Source organism: Psammomys obesus, unplaced genomic scaffold (genome assembly GCF_907164565.1).
Source record: "Psammomys obesus unplaced genomic scaffold, mPsaObe1.curated_primary_1811, whole genome shotgun sequence".
Classification (NCBI taxonomy): Eukaryota; Metazoa; Chordata; class Mammalia; order Rodentia; family Muridae; genus Psammomys; species Psammomys obesus.
In genome coordinates, this window is record NW_026596244.1 from 11983990 (window position 1) to 12007458 (window position 23469).

The 23469-nt window shown below is 45.9% G+C and overlaps 1 protein-coding gene across 3 annotated transcripts in view; it reads right to left on the reverse strand.

Annotated features, from left to right (window-relative positions):
* Tmem131l (transmembrane 131 like) overlaps window positions 1-23469 on the reverse strand; it is a 127794-nt gene that overhangs the window by 40031 nt on the left and 64294 nt on the right. For 2 of the 3 annotated variants that reach the window (XM_055596590.1, XM_055596589.1), the window contains exons 4-9: window positions 23111-23179; window positions 17089-17212; window positions 16113-16229; window positions 15178-15288; window positions 1598-1675; window positions 1254-1407 (exon numbers count right to left, since the gene is read on the reverse strand). In XM_055596590.1, the coding sequence (XP_055452565.1) occupies window positions 1254-1407; window positions 1598-1675; window positions 15178-15288; window positions 16113-16229; window positions 17089-17212; window positions 23111-23179 (653 nt within the window). The remainder of the gene's footprint in view (window positions 1-1253; window positions 1408-1597; window positions 1676-15177; window positions 15289-16112; window positions 16230-17088; window positions 17213-23110; window positions 23180-23469) is intronic. The other variant, XM_055596591.1, reaches the window with a different exon arrangement.

The window sequence follows — 23469 nt, forward strand, 5'->3', positions numbered from 1 at the left end:
AGAGCATCATGTACATGGGACAGGTCTTTAAGTCACAGGGAGAGAGCACCTTATTTAAAACAAAACAACACAACAAATAAAAAAACCTGGCCTGATCATGTAGGTTCTCACACACGGAAGAACACTCAGGACCAAAACTGACATACTGTGCTCTGTCTGAACCACAGTAACCAGCTGGACAGCTTCAAGCAAAGCTATGCTCTCCTGTCATCTGGACAGCTCCACGTTTCCTTACTTAAAGCCAGTACACTTGGGAGCAATCAAACTCTAGCATTTCAGAAGGCGGGTTCCCCTTTATCCATCATCTAAATGGGTTCCCTATGGGGGAACAGCGGTCTTCTCAGCCTGCGTACCCACCTGGCCACTACAAAAGCCAACAAACTACAAACCAGAGAGCAGCTAGAGACGGGGGGTGGGGGTGGGGGTGGGGTAAATGATATTTGTTCAACAATAAAAGCTGTAGAGCTCCGTGATGCATTTGGGAAGCTATAGGCTCAGTCTCCAGCACGAGAGCGGAGGGCAGGCACTACACAGCCCATACTGCTCACTGCCAGTAAATATGCTTTTCTAGATCACTTGTACCATTCTCTCTTTGAATGAGTAATAAATATAAACTCGCATGCCAACACAGCTGTTATAACCAATATATAACACAAATCCCATGTTATGAATCTCATGTAACAGATAGTATGCATCTCCTGCATGTGTTCTTCAGAAGTTGGAATGCCAAAATAGGCTATTTCTATCTAGTAAGAGGAAGTCTCCTCCAAGTTGTCAAATGTCCAGAAACAACTGCTATCAGCTACGAAGAGCATGGAACAGCATGATCTGGTCAACGGAGCTTCAGCAACTCGGAAACTCTGGAGAAAGACTCGGGACTTCAAACCCTTTGCCAATGTTTATTTTAGGCCACCATGCCCATTTCTTTTGCTTACTATCTGCAAAATACCAAGAAAAATTATTCCCAAGGAGATTCAAAACAGCTTGCTGTGGTCACCTAACTTTCCTGAAATAGCACAGCCAGAGTAGCTGCAGACTGAGAACCAGTTCCTGCTGCAATCTACCCAAAGGAGAGGCTCTTTGTCTTGATTCTTTGGTAAAACTGAGTAATGATTCAGGGAAACCTAGCCATGCTGCAAGAAAAGGGTTTGAAGCTTTACTTTTTTGGCAGAGCTAGAGGGGGGCGAGCCAGGTCCTGGTGCACAGTCCACTGAGCGACAGTTCCGCAACAAAAACTATGACACCCCCCTTACCTGAGGCCTCTGTCTCCTCAGTGGCTACACAAACAATAGAGAGATGATCCAACAGCGCTTGAGAACTGTCCTCAGGGTGCTTTGAGGAGTTTCCCACTGCCACAGTTATGCTCATCTCCAGGTGGGACGCATCATCAGACCCCAGGTAGCAGCTCTGAAATGGGAGGCGAGGGGAAGGGAGAAAAGCTCAAAACCAAGTATCATCTCAACTTTGTGACCGCATGTTTTTGAAAAAGAGAAACACTCAAGGCAACAGCATGCTTATGGTGAGCAGCAGCACTGCTTTCATTCTGATTTTAAGAGGCAAGAAAGAAGACAGAGAGATCTGCTAAACATCGCTTTACCTTTAATTGCTGACACACTTTATTACGTAAACTGCACTCCAGCTGCACCCGCAGGAGGCTGGTATTGGTGGCCTCTGCCTGAAGGAAAGAGGGAAAAGAACTTAAGAGGAGGCTAAAAGTATAACCAGCCTCACTAGTCACAGTCATTTACTCAACAAATGTTGTGTGTAATATTGTACTGAAAACATATTCTGTTGTCACTGAGCTTACATTCTAAAGGAGGTAGAAAATGAAGATTTCTAGGAAGGCAGGAAGCAGTTAAGAATGTCGCAAGTATACATATGAATACTGTCTTGGGTGTGATTAACATCTGGTTTAAACAAAGAAGTGTACTTTTATTTTAAAGTGGATTTACCCAGTAATAATCAACTTACTGTTTTTATTTAAAGATATATTCTTGTTTGTGCATGCATACACACAGGCACGCACAAACATGCACACAAGTATGCATGTGCCTCATGAGTGTTGGTGTCTGAGGAGGCCAGAAGAGAGCATTAGATAACTTGGAGCTAGGGTTATAGGCAATTGTGAGCCTCCTGACACGGGTGCTGAAAACCAGAAGGAGGTTCTTTGCAAGGGCAGCAAGCTCTTCCCCATCAAGCCTGCACAATGCTTGTTTGCCTTTGAAACAGTCTCACAGCGTAGCCCTTCCTTACCCCGAATGCTAAGGTTCCAGGTAGGCGCTCCTACACCCAACCTTCCGTTTTGCAGTTTTAACGTGTGCCTTCGGTTCAATGACCACTAGAAGCATGACCCTGGAGTCTGACAGAAACCTCAAAAACTGGTGAACTAATGTCAACACCAGTTTTTTTTTAACATGTGAAAGAACTATGGAAGAAAGACAAAAGTAATAAGAAGGCAGGACTCTGTCAAGTTCAAAGATCTCAGCCATCTTTGACAGAACTTCAAGGAAAGGAAATGAACAACCCAATCAAAGAAGGACCCAGCTGTCCAGGCCAGGGTGGGTCTGCAGACAGAGGAGGAGGCAGGAAAGTTAGCATGCCAGTCTCAGGACCTCAGGTGAGAACTCAGAGGTTGTCTTGATGAGGTCTCTGTCAGTCATTACAAAAGGAACATATTTGGCCAAGGAGCCAGAGTCTGAGCACTGGGAAAGCTCAGCCAAGGGAAGGCTTGCTTAGTTATGTGTGAACATCTGATTCCAGAAGGAGGCACTGTTAAGTAGAATCACTACCATCATATTTGATTTGCTGGTATAGGTCCTGCTGAGAATACATGTTAGGGGCTATGGTGTAACTCAATGGTAAAGCAAATGCTTTCTGATATTCTGAGGCCCTGGGTCCATTAGCTCATTCTCCAACACTAAAAGAATTACTTTGGTTCTCATTCGTGGTATTAAAGTCTAGGAGAGAAAAGAATAAAGTTTTTAAGTACAGTATGAAATGTTCAAGATACTGTGAGCGTGTAATCAATGACTTAGAAAATTACTGCTATCAATAACATTCTACACACTCTAAAACAAAGCAGTCCTCAGAGGGTGGTGATAGGGCAGCCTAGTTGCTAGGTGTACCCCACTGCTCTTCCAGGGAGTATCTAAGCCACTGGCTAAGGAGTGTCCTCTCTCTGTCCCTAATGCTGCACACACACTACAGAGTCGCACTGTATAAACACGGACCCTTTCTCAGTCACGATATGGACCACAGAGAGAAGGACCACTCTTCAGTCAAGGGTACATGGGGATCCATGCTCTCAAAGCAATAAGATAAGCAAATCCCTCCACCGAAGACATGAACCAAAAATGCCCACTACTGGTCCAGACTAAAGGGTAGCCACAGCAACAGTCACACAGCCTGGCTCAACAGACGCATCTTTAACAGAGGTTTACCTGCTTCTGTCCCTGTTCATCAGATGTGGTTAATCCGGATGCTGTGTTTCTTGGCTTTCCTCCCCCTCCCAAGGGTGCTCTCCAGCAAGCTGGGCCTTCAGCACGTGTTTACGCAGTGCAGGCCTCGCTGCACGCGTGGCTGCACACTCACCTCCAGTTAGCACCACTATTGACCAGTCCTGCCACTATTCACACAGCTGTTTGCCAGAACTCAAGAGACACAACTTCACTTCGCTGTCCCCCTCCATTAAGTTGGGTCAAGATTAGGTTCCACTGGCCCCCTCTGTCCCCTGGAGCCTGAGTCTGTCTCCGTTCCCGACAATGGAGGCCCAGGATGGCAAACTGTGCCCAGCCCAACAGCCATGCTTCCACCCAAGTAGACGCTGGTGTGCGGCTGGCAAACCAGCAGAGGCTGTGCAGTAGCAGACGCCAGGAGCTGGGAAAGCTGAGCCAGGCAATGGCCCGGCAAGAAAGTAAAGGGAAGAAGCGAAGCCTCTAAAACAAGAGTGAACCAAATGCTGGTGCGCCGTGTGCTTCTGACCTCAAAGTTCCATTTTAATGGGGAAAACATAGCAACATATTTCAAGTGTGCACATTTATAAAAAGGTGAGGTTTTTAATTTTAAAAGTTTTCTTCCCTCTAACATTTCTATGAATGGAGAAATAATGTGAAGAGTTCAGAATGACAATTTAAACACAATTAAGAACTCAGTCACCTGGTATCATTTAAAAGCTAATGTTCTGTTATCTTGGTAAATTTTTGCATGGGTGATTTTTATAATCTGCCAGTTTAAATAGGATATAATGTGCTCAGCAGACACATAACAAAAAGAAAACTCTAAAGATTGAGTGTTTTTTATTCTAAGGGCTTGAAAAAAATAAGTTTTTTATTTTGAAATATTTCCACGTCATTAGCTCTTCTGAGGTTGGAACTTGTGTCTAAACACAAAATTAATTTATGTTTTATACATTTTATACGTAGAGCCTGGACACATTTCCACACAGCATTTTTAAAGCAATTTTGTCAGTGACAAAATTTGTGTACACTGAACTATCACATTTGTGGTATCCTGATGGGGCTCAAATATTTTTAAGATCTTAGAGCACTCTGGATTTCAGATTCTCTGATTTAGGGAGACTCACACTGTACTGTTTTCATTTATCATAGACTGCATTTCAGAACTCCACAAGGGGGAGCAGAAGTATGTCCACACACTGCCCATGATCTGTGTGGATTTGTCAAAGAGGAAGTGAAAAGTTGATCCAGAGTGCCAGGGCAGTTAAGAAAACCAACCAACCAACCAACCAACCAACCAACCAACCAACCAACCAACCATCCATCCATCCATCCTCTATGTTTGAAGCTTCCCATTTTACTTTGCTAAGTTAGTGCCTAACATATCTTAAGTCTTTATTTAAAAAATAACATGGCAGTATTTCCTTTTAGACACGGGGAAACACAGCTCGGAGGAGGGGTCTATGACTTACCAAAGGTCCTGGAGCCAGCTAGTGAGAGAAATTATTTTTACAAACCAGCACTTCAAGAAACCAGAATAGGGTTGGAGAGATGGCTCAGCGGTTAAGGGCACTGATTGCATGTTCTTCCTGAGGTCCTGAGTTCAATTCCTAGCAACCACATGGTGCTCACAACTACCTGTAATGGGATCTGATGCCCTCTTCTGGTGTGTGTGAAGATGGAGCACTCATATATAAAATAACTAAATACTAAAAAAAAGAAAGAAACCAGAATATATTGAGCTTTTTCTTCCAAGGTACATAAAAGACCAGAACTGTGCCAGCACTGACTTAAGATATTCAAATCCATTCCAAGATATTGCCCTCAAGAAAGCAGAAATGCTTTTAGCCACCTTTGTGCAGAGCCTCCTGGTTTTGTGGTAAAAAGGAGTGTAAGGAACTGGAAAATGAGACCTAAAAATTCATCTTGGTCTTCTTGCTAAGCCATTTAAGAGCAAAGCATGAAGTTCTGAGGCTGTGCGATGAAACAGGAAAAAGCCTAAAGCCCTAAGTCATTCTGATGACTTCTACCAATGACAGCCACACAGCCAGCCACCTGACCACAGAGCAAGGAGAGTCCTCGCTGCAATCACCCAAACCACAAGAACGAGGCCCTTGAACCGGGGTTTCCAAATGAAAGTTGCCTTGGAAAGCCCCAACATTACAGCTCAATCTTTTATGCCCACACGCCTATCAGCAGGGACACAAGTTCTGTACAAGCCAGGGGATGTTCCAGGTGACATCCCAACTGACTCTGCATAGCAATGGCCTTCTATAAATGAGAGCTTCCCAAGCCCTGACCCTGGCACACAACTCTCAGGTGCTATGACCAACTATCATTCAGCGTTTGACAGACAGACCGAGCTGAGTTACCAGGAAGTACAGCATAGCTGTTTCTCCCTGACACTAAACAGTAATTCTGCTGCAATCCCACCACTAGCTTCTATCCTCTGATGGAGATTAGAAAACAAAAACCTTACTCATCTTGCCAGATATAAAACATGCGGGGAAATCTAGAGGTGCCTGGAATTGTTTTGTTCTGAAGAAAGAGAGAAAGTCCACATCACTCCAAGGACTGTCTGCTGCCCGCTGTCCGCTGCTTCATCTAGGCCCCCTTCCATCCTTAGGAAAGTCACTGAGTTCACGCTGGGCAGAGGACTGGGAGCAGGGGGCTTACTCCTATTTATTCACTCACAGTTACTCCACTTCCTCAGTTTAATCCCACAACTGATAATTTAGATGTTTGTGGAAGGTGGCTTTCCAACATTAAAGCTGCGGAGACTCCTCTTCCTCACTCCTCCTTTTCTAAGGGAAATCTTCTGCTCCTAAAATACTTCAAATTCTTTTCATCTACTGTAACAGTTCAGAACCCAAAGGCTGTGGTGGAGGGGGGCAGTGGGTGGGGTGAGGATGGGGCATACACACATTTACTGCCCATCCCCCACCCCAACAAATTTGCCAAAGAACTTGAAGGACAGATGCACGCAATCAGAGCGAGGTTAACCTCTAGGTAAGGAGGTGGAGTAGCCCAAAGGCAAGTAGCCTATTCTCCAAACAATCTGGCTCCCCCATCTGAAGGGTTTCTGGCACCACCGTTTCTTCCCCCCTCTTTGATTCCTGGATACCGCAAGGTGAACAGCTTGGTCCTGTCTGACCACACACATGCACCATGACACACTGCCTTGCCCTGACCCAAGCTCAACATGCTGGGCGTCATGTGTTCATGGGCTGAAAGCAAGAGTCAGTCTTTCCTCTTCTTTTTAATTTAAAAGTTGGGGGTATGGATAGACGGACGGATAGATGGACAGGTGGATGGACATTGTATCACGCCAAGGACGCACATGCCAAAGCCAGAGGGAGACAGCAGGTCACCTGCTGCGTCACTGTGCCATACTCCTGTGAGACAGCCACACATGAACCTGCAGCCAGGCTGGCTGCCGGCCAGCGACCTGCCTGTCTCCTCCCTGGAACAGCAGGAATACTACAGGCGGGTGTGATGCTGGGCATTTGACCTCAGACCCTCAGGCTGGTGCTGCCTGACACTTGACAGCCTTGCTCATAATAGGTGGCCAAGGGCAAGAGCACTTCCCGTACACCTAAAACTTTACTCAAAGCTACAGGTAGGAGGAGAGCCAAGGCTCGTGGGCCCCTCAGGGATGTGCTGAGGGGTAAGTAGCTCTCTGGCTGCAAGTAGGCAGTACAGAAGAGAAACCTTCCCTAAGAAATAGGTCGGAGACATCCAGGGTCCAGAGTGAGAGGTGACGGAGCCCACTGCATCCCACATCTCAGCCTGAAGACTCTGCATTCAGCTAAGTGTTGCGGGAACAGACAGAGCCACAAAGCAGAAAGTCCATGTCTCAGGTGCCACCTCCTCTCAACTCCACAGCACCCAACAAGCCTCTTCACCAACATCACAGTCGCCCACCAAACAGTATGCGCAGAAGGTCTTGGGCTCGAAACGATCAGTTGAGCCTATGCTACCATCTCCACCATCCTCTGGGGCACATGAAAGGCACTGGGGACAGGCTTGCTTAGGCTGCAGTCCAGAGAGTGGGAGGAGCACGCCTTCTCATTCAGTGCACACAGACTGATGCTCTGACGTTTCTGGGGTTGTACTAGGACTTGAGACACAGGGAGGCTCGGGAGAACCTTAGGAGTGGAGCATCTGCCAACACCAGGGTCCCAGGAAAGCCACACACAGCATGAGGGGGCCCTGGATGTAGCTGCCAAAGGGTCCCCAGCTGCACGCAGCCACGGAGAAGTTCTCTGGCCAAGACAAAGAAAACAAGGAAAGAACTTCACATTCTTTGTCTATGAACTCATGGGCCAAGATAATTTGATATGGGTCTATAGCCTCAAACTTCCATGCCAGAAGACTAAATCAGAATTTGAACGTTTTCCTTGAGAGTTTTGTAAGAGAACATTTATATTCAAACCTGTTTCTAAAGTCATGAGGAATGCAGTTAGCTGTGTTTGGGGAACTGTTTCTAAGCTCTTTATATGACTCGATGTGTTCAGGAGCTCTCTGAGTCTACCACACAGGGCTATTAACACTTTGCGGATAAACGGAGGCACAGCAAGGTTACCTGACCATTGAGGCCATCTGCACAGAACGGTGATTGCTGTGCAGGCTGTCAGGTTGGGGCTTCCCCTTACCCACCACACATCACTAAACAGGGCAAGCTAGCCTTCAGAGTGCCTGACACCGGTGTGACCCCGCTAAAGAAGAATTCATTAGCTGCCCTAGGGATCACAGCTAAGGACTTGGAATGGGGAAAGATGCAGAAACAAGTGTTTGAGCTTGGTGCCCCTTCAGCGTTCCTACTGGATTTTAAGGCACAGGGAGGCTGTTTCTAGGGCTGGGGGGGGGCACCGGGAGATGGAGCACATCAGCCCGTCTCCTCCTCCAGCTCTGTAAGTATGTAAGTATGTCAACTGGCTCCAGACTATAAAACTGTGGGGGTGGGGAGGGATATAAGAATCCCTCCTTCTCCGGCTTTCCTGCCTGCTCAGCCCTGCTGCCTTCCTTGGAGGCACAGAGGTTCCTGGGATGAGCAATGAATTAGGATCCTGTGCTGCAGGGGAGCAGGCGGCTTTTCCCTTCTCTGTGCCAGGGTGAGGGAGTCTCCTTCAGCTGCAAGATGCCCTCCATGGCCCAGGTGGCCTGCCCGGGGGACAGGGAAACAGTGACTCACCCCAGATAGTAAAAGAAAGCTTGCCTCCATCATAAACACGCTGTGCTATTCTTTTATTTCTCTAATTCTTAGTTCTTTGCTCAACTTTCTTCTTTTGATTTTGTTTGAGACAAGAGGGTCATTACGTAGCCCAGGTTGGCATCAAACTCTTAACCTCAGGCTCTCTAGGGCTCAAGTGCTGGCTCTCCCCCACAACCGCCTTCCCATTTCTGAGGTAGGGCCTGGCCAGAACTCAGAGTTCTGTCTTCTGAGTGCTGGGGTAAAGCGTCCTATACCCATGCCTGGCCCAACCCTGCCTAGCTTTCTAACCGGAGTCTCCACACACAGTGAGTTCAGAACAGCGGCAAGGAGGCGGCTTAAGTTTTCCAACTAGTTTCTACAGTAATCTAATACAATGAATATTTGAAAGAAGTACTGTTAGTATTTAGGCAGCCTGCTTCTGGGTTGCCCAATAACCTATGATGTCATTATGGGTCACCCACCTGGCAGTTAAACAGAAGCTGTAAAAGGACCAACCCGCCACTTTGTCTCCCTTACCTTCTTGTTGCGTTCTCTTGCTGTCTCCTGCTCTCTCCCCTTTCTCTGTCAGAGCGTCCCCTCCCTCTATCATGTCTTGCTCTATCCATCCTCTACTGTGTCTTCCCCACACAGTACAGCAGCATGTCCCTCTATCATATCTTGTTCTCTCCATCCAGTAAACCTCTTTCATATAATATCTGTTGTGCCCATCATCAGTGCAGCCATAATTTCATAAAGAGTGTATAATTTCCTTTTAAGGTTACTTAATTCTCTATTAATAGATTCAATTATTATTCTGCCGATATATTACATGCAATACTGCCGGACTGTCTCACGTATTATTTAGGACATAAAGCTTGTTACAGCTGTAATCCAGTAGAGGAGAACATAAACAAGCCTTATCTAAACTTCAAGTGCTTCAGAGAAGTGCTTGTTCCACTCAGCTAACCACAGAGAACAATCTGGAGATCAAGACCATATTCGAGCCTTGACCTTTTCCTACCACGTACAACAGTCAGGACAGCAGGACCACCGTGAGGCCCTTAAACTTTCTCTATTTTATGTTCTCCTCCACATCCTAGATTAGGGTTTTGTAACACATTTTAAAAACGAAACAACAGTGTTAGGTAGGTTGTTCTCCGTACAAAACAAGCTTTAGCCTTACTGGGCAAACCCTTGTTGCTGAAAACATGAACCCCTGTGAGTCTTGGCACTGATATTTATGGACTAAAACAAACAACAACAAACAAAACATGTCCTTTTCATTTCTCCTTTGTCCAACCGTGAGTGAAAAATAGTCCCTCAAGTCTCCTTCCAGATACTGGTTTTATCACTTCCGCCATCCCACTGTCACACTAACCTGACAGGGATCAGCACCCAGGAAGGCAACTATCCGACAGCAACTACTTGGACACCCTCCCATCAGGCTCCAGCACCTGTTCGAGCATGCATGAGGCCTGACATCAGTACCAACAAACAGCAAAGGCTGTGCAAATCCTCCAAGGCTAATGACTCCTGGTCAGAGGGGGATCAGACATCACGCATCCAAGAAAGTGTCTCCCCACACAGTACAGCAGCATGCTCGCTGGTGGGGAGCGGCCCTCGCCCACCCACAAATTAGAAAATTACAAGACAGGAGGAATAACGATGGTGACCTTTGCCAAGCACGGCTGTGCCTTGCAGTATCTTTTGATTTTGTACTGACACATGTTCTCTGACTTATCAGCAGCGTTCAGCATGGTGTCTGCACACACAGCAAACCCACCTCAACTGCACACTCCACTTCTTACTTCTCTGGCTTGTTTCCCGTGTTTCCTCACAAATCCGTAAGCTTTGTGAGCTCAGGCGATCTTCAAAACAGTCCATTTAGGGAGTGTGTTGCCATGCACACGTGTGCACACGCAGTAATACTCTTTACCACAAAGTCCCTTTAATTCTAACGCCTCTAGGCCTCCCATATTATAACTTCATTTTAGACAATTATTCACAACGGTTCCAAAACTGTAAGTTTTTTTTAGCCTTTCACACAAATGGTGGGCAAGGGGACAACACGTTTCAAAAACTGTTTTGACCAAATAAATCAATACAACATTCTCCAAGCAAGCAGCCTAGGTCCAAGAAAGTATTGAAGAAAATGTTGTTTGTTTGTTTGTTTGTTTGTTTTAATATGTTTCTTGGGTACAACCCCTAGACAAAGAGCTACAGGTGATTAGTAACTTCGGAGAGAGGGAGCCAGTCTTCCCAGGGAAGAGAGCCCTAATTGGTTATCCAATACCAGGTGGGCAGCTCTGGAAACACATACCTCCAAACAACACTGAACAGGCTCAGCAGGGTGTATTTATATAATTATCTGTATATTTATATGTATGTAAACATAATAGTTAGAGAAAAAGAGGTCACAAATATGAGAAAGAGTTCATGCACGGGGTTGGAAGAAGGGAAGGGAGAGGTATAATGAAACCATATTTTAACTATTAAGAACTGAAAATAACATCGTATTTTAATTATTAAGAACTGTGAATACACTGTGCTAGCTGGATTCTCATTAGCTTGACACCAGCTGACAAGGGTCATCTGAGAAAAGGAAACTTCAGAGGAGAAAGACTGGCCCATAGGCAAGCCTGTGAGGCGTGCAACTGATCAAGAATTGATCCGGAGGGCTCCGCTCACAGGGGCCAGCGGCACCTCTGGGCAGTGGTCCTGGATGGCATAAGGGAAAGACCGAGCAAGCCATAGGAAGCAGGCCAGGAGCGGCACCCTCCATGGCCTCTGCACCAGCTCTGCCTCCAGCTTCCTGCCTTGGCTTCTCTCAGCGGTCTCAGGATAGAGAAGCCCAATAAGCCCTTTTCTCCCCAAGCTGGTTTTGGCCATGCTGTGCATCACAGCAATAAAAACCAGCTATGAATAAACATCTTGTGAGCTAACACAGTGTTTACGCGCTCTGCCCACCACACAGCTATACCACGAGAGCACACGGCCAACCCTGTCAAACACGTCCACGTGGACTGCCTAATCCCAGGTTGGAAGTGGGTCTAAAACGATGCTAAGCCAACATGCTAAGTTCAGTTGGGCAAGTCCCTCTTCCGCTGTGGAGCTTCAAACCGTCTCTAGTTTGTTGCCATAATAAAAATGCTGTAAAAAAGTTTTACTGGCATTTTCCTTTCCTGTATCATGAATAACTGACTACAGAAAAAAATCACATGACATTTACTACATTGGGGGGAAAATTAAAGCATACTCCGTTGTCATTTGCTATCCTAGCTCTAATCTTGACCTCTAACCAAGCAATTTAAACTCTAAGTCCTCTCAACAACTTCTAAAATAAAAATCCCGTCACCTGCAGCGGTGGTAAGTGTGCCGAAGGTCAGCCTGGGTGTGTGGTGAGAAGGTGGAGCCCTGCACTCCCTGGACGGAGCAACTGCTGCATGCACTATTTGGGGACCTCAGCTCGAGTTCCCATCGACTCACCGCTCTATTTAAAACTCTGGGCCTTCGGTGACACACAGCAAGCTGACATGGGCTCTCTAAAAATGACCAACTGGGCCCTGTACAGAAGAACCTCCTAGAAGAGGGAGAAGACACACAGGGTGTCCAGTGCCACTGGGACCCGGGGAAGTTGGAGAGTAACGGCCATTTGAGCTGGCTCTTGAACTATGAAATTAGGACCCTTAGAATAAGACGAGACCTCATGAAGAGGAGCCTGCCGAAGGGGAAGGCATGTTCTGGGAAGGATGAGAAGCTTGGAAGAAAGAGGCAGGAGCTCCAATGATGGAGAGAGTCGCTGGTCCCTGGCTCAGGTGGCTTTTCATCTTACCAGATCTAAGGAGCTTGTACATCCTCTTCCTGTAAGCTCACATCACCATAAACACACCCACACCAGAGCCCCCACACACAAGCAAAATTTCTGAGTCTCTTGTTTCACTGAAAACATTTTTAAGTCAGTCTATCATCTCGGCCTCAGTTTTCATATGACTTAATTGACACATGCAAAATAATTGTATTTCTTTTCTTAACTTCACATTTCTCCTTAAACAAAATGAAGTTACCTCTCTTCCAATGGAACTAAAGAGACAACTTTTTAAAAGTTGATGCTGTACTTATTTCTGTCCAGACACCTCACTCTTTAGCTGTGCATGACATACTTTGACACCCAATACCAGAAACAAATCTACTGAGTACTGCACACCCGGACCCCCTTGGAGGAATCATGACCCCGTACAAACACCCTCCACCCCAGGTTCCCCACCGTAGCAGAATCAGAAATCCCGACGCAGACCATGTTGCAAATAAAGACTTCCCTTCCGACATGGAGAGCTGGCGACAAAAGGCCCACAAAGACAAGGACACAGGGACACACAAGCAGCAACTTACAGGTGTAATGCTCCTGCAGGGGTATGTTTTTAGAAATTCCATCATTACTTCCTAGGTCTAAATTTTGTAGGGTTCTATTTTCAGGTATATAATAAGCCTGAAAAACACTTTAAGAACTTTCTCTTCCTAATCATGACTGAGATAAGAGAAAGTGAAATATATGCCTTCCAAAAAACACCTTCCGATGTCTTAACTAGACCCGAGTACCACTTTCTGACAAAGGATCACTTTTGTCTATAAACTTGAAAATCCATTCAGCACAAGAGCAGGGGCACTGTGCTTTGTCCACAGCCCAGTGATTTACTAGAACGCTCAGGAACGATCTGCTGACTGATGGACAGACTGACTGTCTTTTTATTTTTAAAAATAAGAAGAGGAGGGAGCAGTGAGAGAAACAGTGAGTGCTGAGTTGACCTGGAGGTCTGACCATGGCGTGCATGCACCCACATCCTACCCCACACCACACAAAATCACTCATTTTTTAAAGGGAGGGCAAGCTAGATAGACACTTCTTCAGAAATGATACACAATTTTCAATGAGCACTCAAAAAGATGCTCTTTAATTTAGCCATGACGGAAATGCAAATCAAATGCCTTCTTTTAAAAACAGGATGGCTGTTTTTTAAAGAAATCAGAGGACAGATAAGAAGTGTTAGCAAAGCTGATAAACTCTGCTGGTGGCACTACAAAATGATGTAAGCACTTTTAAAAGGTTTTGACAGCTCCTAAAAACATATTACTTAACAAAACTACACTCCTAGGTAGACCTCTGTGTTGGTTAGCTTTTTTGTCAACTTGACATAACCCAGAGCCATCAGGGAAGAGGGAACCTCAATTAAGAAGGTGCCCTAATCGGATGGGTTTATAGGCAAGTCTGGGAGGAATTTGCTTGATTAACGATTGATGTGGGAAGGTTCAGCCACTATCACCTGCTGCCCTTGGGCTGGCCCTGGGTTGTATAAAAAGGTAAGTGGGACAAGCCAGAAGAACAAGCCAGCAAGCAGCATTCCTCCATCATCTCCTTCAGTTCTTGCCTCTAGTTTCCTGTTTCCTGCCTTGTGCTCCTACCCTAACTTCTCTCATGATATACACTGTGACATCTTCTGTCCTTGACATGGAAGGTCACGCAGTGGAAGGACAGCACCGAGGACTGGGCATCACTCTAACACCTGAAGGAGTGCACTGACAGGTTTTAAGCAGGTGATGGCTGCGTCAATTTGTAGTTTGGGAAAAAGAGTACAAAGCAGCAAGCAACTCTGTAAGCTAATGAAATGTGCATGGAAAGATTTCTAAAAGAAACAAACACTCCTGCAGGAAGTGGTAGTGATTGCCCTTAATCCCAGAACTCAGGAGGCAGAGGCAGGCAAATCTCTGCAAGTTTGAAGCCAAGTTGGTCTACATAGCAAGCTCTAGGCTAGCCAGGGGTACACAGTAAGCCCTTGTCTCAAAACAAAACTAAGTGTTTCCCTCTCTAAGCCATAACCGGGCAGGACAAGCAGCAGGGAAAGGAAGCAGGGGTAAACATCTTTGGAAGCCCGTCACTGCTGGTGGCTCTACAGTGTTCTTGCTGTCTTCCTGAAGAGCAGCATGTGAAATTTAACAAGGCCCGTAAAATGGCTCATGGTCTACCCATTGTGAAATTATATTGAAGGAAATGGATGAGCAAAAGGGAAAATAAAGAAACATGAGCACATAGCCCAACAGTCAACAATAAAAAAACAGAACCATCTTATAGGCAGCAGTTGAACCAGGGAGACTGCGCTGTAGCCGCTCTAGGCTGTTAGGAAGTAGGTAGGGCTGGCCACAGCTCTGTGGAGGAGCACTAGCCCAGCATGAGTGAGGCCCTGGAGTCAGGTACATGTATGTACACACATACACACATAGAAGGAAGGAAGGAAGAGAGGGAGAAAGGGAGAGAGGGAGGAGGGGAGGGAAGAAGGGAGGGAGGGAGAGAGGGAGGGAAGGAGAGGAGAGAGGGAGGGAGGGGTGCAAGGATTTCACCCACACTTTAAATATATATTTATTTCTATGTTTCAAGACTTTTCAAAATAAAGAGGGTCAAACTCTAATTTGACCGTGTGAACAGATCCGGTTACGCACACTCTACAAGTTAGTTCGAAGCAGTGCTATTGAAATGACCTGTGTCTGTGACAGCTGGATGCTTTGGACCTGTGGAAGCAGAAAGTAAGCAGTTGGCAGCTGCTCGGAAGACCCATCAGTAGAGACTCTGCGAGCGCCCACTCCAGATACCTGCAAGAAAGCAAGAGAGGCAAGCATCTGTCAGTGTGAGACCGCCCTGTCTGCACACTGCTGACCAAACATCCATCTTCATCTACAAAAACCCAAATGTTCCTCAAATGTAAAGCTCCTGCCAGGGACGCCTCTTCCGCTATAGGATTGGTGTATTAAAGGAAGCTGGTGAGGATTAAGCCCAAACAGCGATTCTGGCTTGAGTTACCCACTACCACGTCTTTAGGGTGGCCCAGGCTCCACACTTGGGTTAGGATCCCTGTGCTGTGAACACTGGCAGAGTGATCTCTCACGCACCCTTCCCTGGCTCTTCATTTGAGGAGTGATATGAACGGGGAGCTCCTCAGGAATGGATGGCCACCACACAGATAGTGTCTCCTGACCAGAAATCCTCCTGCAAGAGGCGGCAAGTGCCCGAGAGGCCCTCGGAGCAGCCCTCTCACTTGTGTGAGGGGGGAAGAGCTGCTAGGCTTGATGCTAGAAAACTGGATGGTACAGTCTCTGCTTCATTCTAACACACTTCAAAGACCCAGGGCTTAGTGGGCTGCAGGGACGGTCTTCTGAGCTGCACACAGGCAGCACTTGAACCAGGGAGACTGCACTGCAGCCGCTCTAGGCTGTTAGGAAGTAGGTAGGGCTGGCCGCAGCTCTGCGGAGGAGCGCTCGCCCAGCATGAGTGAGGCCCTGGAGTCAGGTACACACGATATACCACATACACGGAGGTGACAGCTTTAGCCATCGCTACAGTTATAGTTTAACGACAAGAAATGGTAGGAAATCTCTCCAAGCCTCTAAGTTGACAAGCAAAAGGAGAAGTTACTTACAGGATAGGAAAGGACACCATGTGAGGAGGTATTAATAAATAAAGAGCTTTCAATGCTTCCTTCTTCCGTAGGTAAGAAAATGATTCTGAAGGAAGTTTTCCCCATTGCTGGAATGACCTGAAAGGAAAGCACCTTGTCAGCCACCTGGAAGCGTGCTCACAGACCTCCCTTTTGATGGACAGCTTCGGAAAACAGTTCCTTGCATATCCCTGTACTCTCTGCCAACATCACAAGCCCTGAGCCTCTCCAAACTGATCGTCTCCATCACTCCAAGAGCAGCTGCCAACTCACAGCAAATAACCGCCCAGAACTCTCCCTCCAGCCCCGAGTCACTGGCCTCTCCTTCCCACTCTCGCCTCTTCACACTCACGTGTTCACCTGCCGTTAGCAGTGCAGACGGGGATGTGCACAGACTTATTAAACACGCCGAGATACACCAGGGACAGCGTTTATCCTCCTAAACCGCACCAACCGTAAACCAAATCTACAAGAGCGTCTCAAAGTTGCCCTGGTCTCAGCAGCTGGGGCAAGTTCTGACACCAAGGAGATGTGGAAATCAAAATACGTAAAAGTTGAACACTGCCGAGGGTGGCAAGACTGCAGAAGGCTGAGGTCTGCTGCTGTGGCGCGGTGCACGGCAACTACACAGGAAGCCCCAGTCACAAGCAGCTCTGATTTCGTACATATGAGAGGTCACAACTCCAGAGCCAGTGCTAGGTACTGAAGCCTCGGGATCCAGGCTCCATGGCAACCCTAAGAGTGATTATGGGAGCTTTCTCTGCCGTGACAAAGCCAGGATAAACATATGGAAATTACTAGTTCCTTTAAACATGTTTACCCAGTAAGTACCTAGAGCCACCAAAATCACGAAAAAAAGGAATGGAAAAGTCCAGTAAAGCAAACAGAAAGCTAGAAAATGAAAAGGCTGGCAGGAAAAGGGGTGTGCGCACAGAGACACGCGCTCAGCAACACTCACCCTGCAGTGCACAGGCGGCACGTGAAAATGTCTAGCAGCTGTGAACACGGAGTGCACCACAACCTCGCTGTCCCTGCTGGGGTTGTGTGCATACAGAAGCTTCGCCGCAGGACGCCCCAGGGACCTGGTGGAGGAAGAGAAAAGCCAGGTGCTTGTGATTAGCAGAGTCACGCATAGCCACATGCACATTCGTACATGCTAGTTGTTAAGCTGAGGACTGAACCCTGGGTGCCATGTGCCCGCTAAGCTACAATTCTAGCCTGTACATATTTTAACCGAGAGAGGTAGCAATGTTCCTCATAAAGTGAAAAAAAGAACAAGGTGGACAGGGCTCTCCTCAGGGTCAAAGCCTCCATCGGCACAAGTCTAGCTGGGTGTGTCACACATGACTGTCCCTCACAGGAGGAGGCCTGGGGAGATAATTCTTCATAAGTGCACATGACCTTGGACCGGGGCTGTATCTCCAGGCTGTGGAGACCTGAAGGAATGAGGGGTTCCCTTGTGCATGACGGGTAAAGACTTCTCGGCATAGCTCCGGGGTCACGCGTGCTCTTGTCAGCACCCTTCACCCACAATCGGTAAGTACGCCCAGTGAGCTCACTGCTCACCCTTCGGTGAGGTCATACTTCGCTTTATCATTGGGACCTTAGTGTGATGAGAAAAAGCACTGCACAGCTCCCTTCTGCAGGGAAGACAGTTCTCATGGCAGAACAAGCATCAAATCTCATTTGAAATAAAACATTTACTATATAACAATTTTTAAAAAAACAACCAAAGAATATTTGTTTGTTTGTTTGTTTGTTTATTATTTTTGTGTGTGTTGGTCTCCTGTCTCCCTGTGTGTATGCGTGAGAACCCCTGGAACTGGAGTTACAGATAATCTGTAACTGGCACATGGGTGCTGGGAATTGAACCCAGGTCCTTTGGAAGAGCTGCCGGTGCTCTTAACCAGTAAGCAATCTCTCCAGCAAAAACCTTTATTTTTATGAGACTAATGACAATCTATACTAGCACCCCATCTGTTCTGCTTGTAAGAATTCAGCATACTGGGTTATAAGCACTTCCACGTTTGTTCGCTTACTAAAACAAACACACTCTGGCATGTACTAACATACCGAGGGTTCTCATTCAAATCAAGATCTATTTAGAGGAGAAATTGTATTCACCCTTAGAGCTGCTTTGAGCTCACCAAGGAAACACCACAAACAAGGGCCACCCTCCTAAGCTGAAGAAATGTGTGCACAAAAGGTCGTTACCGAAACTAAATGATGGCAGACATATCCAAGAAGCATTAGGGGAAATTTTTCCCTTTATCACAGGACTAATATAAACCCGTGGAGACAGCAACTATGTGCAAAAGAGCAATACACAGAAACCACGGTGTCTGGAGCCTTGGAACAAGCTTGCCACTGCTCAGTACAGAAATCTGCACTGCAGAAATGCAGATTTTAATTTTGTGGAAATGACCTATTTTAATTTACTCTCAAAATCAAGGCAAGTACATTTTCATACTGAAGCTTTTGGTAATAAATTTTTATGATAGTTCAAGAGGGAAGAGAGGGAAGGAGAGGGAGTTTTCATGGACCTCAATATTGTGGACAGCATTCGGGAGGCTGACACTGGGGAATCACAGTTTTAGGTCTGAGATACAGGGGGAAATCCTGTCTTAAAAGCAAAACAAAAACCTGAGCAGGCAAAAGGCTTTTCAAAGAACTTGAAACCCTCGCGCTGATGATCGAATGGAGAGGCGGTCACACTGAGGCCCAGCTGGCAGTCTAGCAAGAACTGTGGCACACAGGAGGGCTCCAGCCCACACATCTGCAATGGGTCCAGCACTGACCTCACCAGCTGGTTAGGCTGCAGCAGAGCCTGCAAGGACTGAGCTGCAGTCATTCTTCCAGTTCCCCATCTCTACAGTTATTAGCACGACCCCCCCCCCATAAACCTACATCCAAGTTAAGTAAAATCCTCATGTATTATACTTGTAGGTCATGTTTTGTTCCATCTTTTCTAATAATAAAGATGTGCTACTTATTCTAGCAACATTGTGAGACCAGCGACTACCCATCAATGTTTGGACATTTTGTCCCAGCTTTCATGGTAATTTTTTAAAAATTAATTAATTAATTATTTTATATGCATTGGTGATTTGCCTGCATTTGTATCTGTGTGAGGGTGTCAGCTCTTGGAGTTACCGACAGTTGTGAGCTGCCATGTGGGAGCGGGGAATCAAACCTGGGTCCTCTGGAAGAGCAGTCAGTGCTCTTAACCACTGCGCCATCTCTCCAGCTCCTCAAGGTGACTGTTCTAAGCATTTATCTTAATGAAAGATTTTAATGTATCTGATGTGTATTTTAAATCATACACATTTTAGAACCTCCACTTACAAATAAAACACACATCAGTGTAACTCACTGACTGGTTCTTTTGGTGTTTAAGTTTTATTCACTTTTTCAGTTATGCGTATGTGTGTGCATCTGAGTGAAGGTGTGCCACAGTGTATGTGCCGAAGGCCGACACCCACAGAGTTCAGACAAGGGTGCCAGAGCTCCTGGGGCTGGAGTTTCAGGGAGTTGTGAGAGGCCCAATACGGGTGCTGAAATTGAACTTGGGTCCTCTGGAACAACAGCACACACTCTTAACTGCTAAGCTACCACTCTAACCCCCAAAATAATTCAATTAAAATAAATCTTTTACTGCCAGGCATGGTGGTGTATGCCTTTAATCCCAGTACTTGAGAAGCAGAGGCAAGCAGATCTTGAGTTTGAGGCCAGCCTGGTCTACAGAGTGAGTTCTAGAACAGCCAGGGCTACACAGAGAAACCCTGTCTCAAAAAACAGAAATCAAAACAAAACAAACAACAGCAAAAGCCTTACTAAACATAAGGGTCACCTAATAACCCAGTCAGAGAAGTGGGCTCAGATTTACCTTCCTCGCCGTAAGTGACCGAAGATTCAGTGGCCTTACGCCAAAGGTACCAAACAATCAAGAGCTCTGTCAGCTTGTCCCCCAGTGCTTTACACACCCTCCACATAACTGAACATGAGTGTTCTGGTCTCCAAGAGCATGAGGAAATGTGTAAGGAAGATGGTAGCGCCTTGCACGGCCGGTGGCTGCAGCCGCTGTGTTCCATTAGATATGGAAGCCTCCTCACCACCGGCTATTTTTATTCTACTTTCCAATGTTCTATTTTTACATGTGTTAAAAGGGTATGAATTTCCTTCGGTAGTGACAACTGGAAGATAATCTATTAATTCAATACGACAGAAGAATGATGAAAATTTATGAACGATTAGCACTTCAAGTCGCAGAACCAGCAGGGTTTTAACCCTCAGGACGAGCTCTCAGGGAGCAGAAGGAAGATGAAGCAGTGACAAGATCCTGACTTTGCATCTGAAGTCGAAATGGAAGCCAGGAGAAAGCATGTTGTCTGCCTGAAGTTGACACCAAAATAATAAGGGAAAAGATGGACCGGGGTGGGGTGGGGGATCAGATAGCTGGGTGGAAACAAACAAACAAACACTGTGTTTTCCTTAATATGTTACAATGGAAACTAACGTCTCGGGTTTTTTTTAACTTAGGAGAACGACAGTCTGCATTTTGCTGCCATGGGAACGAGCATGGTGACTAACGGCTGGTCCCAATTGCAGTGAGGGGACCCTCGGCAAACTGCACTACTTCTCAGTGACAACTGTGCAGACTTGAGAGTCCCGCAATGAGCACGGGCAGGTAATGCTGCCTAGACCACCACGGCAGGACAACACTGAGCCGGTGAAGGCTCAGATGCTGCACGCCTCAAATACCAGCATTACAGAGGCAGAGCCAAGGCAGAGCCACAAGCCTGAGGCTAGCCTGGTCTACTTGAGGTCTAGGCTAGCTAGGGCTACTCAGTGAGACCCCATGTCAAGCAAAACAAAATGACAAAGCAACACAACTCAAATGACATAAAACACAATTACACACTGAAAACTATCAAGAATGACGCGGCTTATGTGAATCTTCTGAAGGGATTTCAAGTGTAAAGATCAGCGACCGTTTCACACCAAACCCCTTGCAGATCCATTCAATACGGTTTTTAGGTAACACACCCAGCAGTTAACGCATGTGGCTAATCGGAACAGATATAACACACATACACACACACACTCACAGACTGTGTGCATATGAGTGCTTGTCTGCACGTGTGCATCATGTGCCTGGCTGGCGCCTGCCAGAGAGTGTCTGACCCCCTGGAGCTGGCATTACAGATAGTTGGGAATTGTCATTTGAGTGCTAGGAACTGAACCCACATCCACTGAAAAAGGAGCAAGTGTCCTTGACTGAGCCATCTCTCCAGCTTCCAAGTTACAGAATTTTACGTTCTGGAAGAGTAAATGACAGTCAGGATCCAATACACAGTTTTGTTTTCTACTCTGGTTACATTTACCACGATCCATTCATTATACCCTCCCATCTAAAATATAGTCTCTAAAACAGTCCTACACACGCAAACACGCACACACACACAATTTCCTTAAGAAAAAAACACCCTACAAACTATTCTCTCAGATTTGAAGTCTGTGAGATTATAAATCATCTTATATTATCAGTTAAAATGATTATAAACTCAGCCTTTAACAATTTTTTTTTAATCTAAAAATAAAAAAAAAAAATGATACAAAGTAGTCTGGGCACTGCAGTGCAAGCCTTTAGTCCCAGCACTCAGGAGGCAGAGACAGAAAGCTCTGTGACTTTCAAGGTAGCCAGGGCTACAGTGCAAGACCTTGTTATTAATTAAATAGCTAAGTGATTCACTCACCTAGAATCTTGTAAAGTCAGCAAACTATCCTAACAAATTTACCTCTTTCTCCTTTTAGAAAAATCTCTTTTAAAAGCTCGCAAGACCTTTCATTTCTAAGTCAGCCCTTCCTTGTCATTCTAACCTTCAAAAGCACAGAAGGAAATGACAAGACTGCATCCTGACCCCACTGGCCCTCGTGTTCATTCGCCACCATGTAGCTTCACCTGGCTTTACTTGAACTCACACGAGCTCTTCCTAAAACGTAAGGAGCAGGCCCCGTGAGCCCAGGCAGGGCTTTGAGAAGGCTGATGTGAGGATGTATCTTTCCAATGACCCCATCCTCTATACACAAGGAACTTAATACCAGTTTTCACGTTTTGAAGTGCACCCTAGACAAGAGTTGTGAGCTGCCTCCTCCCCAGCCTCCTCCTCCTCAAGTCACCCCAAAGCTGAGCATCTTCACTTCATGGTTAGCACTGTGAGTCTTCTTGTAGCTTAGCTCAGCTTCTCTTCCTAATGTCCACGGTTAACCTCAGCAACTGCCAACAGAGCACAACTTCTAGCCTGAGGTCCCGGGAAAGAGAAACAATTGCATCTGGTCTAAGAGTTCAGAAGCTGAATTTGAATTCAGTCTTCAACTTTTCCATTACAAAATAAGCCATCGTGTTGCAGGAACAGCGGCTTGACACTGCCTTCTTACTGAGGTCTCGCCACTATCAAACGGAATAAGGCATATCATTAAACAATTAAAGCAGGGCTGACGGGCATCTCAGTAGTAAAGCATGTGCCTACCTTCAGTCCTTAGCTCTGCAAAACGAGCAACAAAAAATCAGGATAGGGCTTAAACAACTTTCACATTCTCTCTTTTATGAAAATATTCCTTTTACAAGTCTCAGGATCGGCACCCTTTCACATCACACATAGGCTTAAAATATGACACTGTGTACATATCATCTTATAGAACACTGTGAGGACAGGAGCTAAAGGGATGCTCCATGGCTATCAGCTCAAGCTGCTCTCACAGAGGACTGGAGCTCAGCTCCCAGTGCCCATATGGGGCAGCTCACAACTGCCTGTAACTCCAGCTCCAGGACATCCAGTGAGTATCCGCACTCATATGCATATAACCACACCTCCCAACACATACATAAATGATTAAAATATCTTTTTTTAAAAAAAGATAAGCCGAAGGTAAATGAAAATAAGATAGATTTAGTTAAAATATAAAAAAAAAATACTTACTGTATTCCAAAATCTAGAACTGATGGCTGAAAATGTAAGCCTTTCCCAGTAAACAGTTTCTCTGAGAAGCTAAAAGACAAGAAAAAAGAAGAGAAATTAATTGCTGCAGTTTTAAAGTTTGGATGCTGCAATCACGTACTGATGTCAATGGCTCTAAATTCATGAGATACAAGTATACTCCCTTATAAATTTGAACTAGAGTTCCAAAATTTTACATTCTTAGTTTACAGTTACTATAATGTTTATCAAATGTATAGATCCTGTTTGTGTGATGACATAAATGGAGCCCTAATAAATGATTAGTCAGTTTAGTTCTGCAGGTACCAGGCATCTTTATACACCCGAATAAAGAAAAGCAT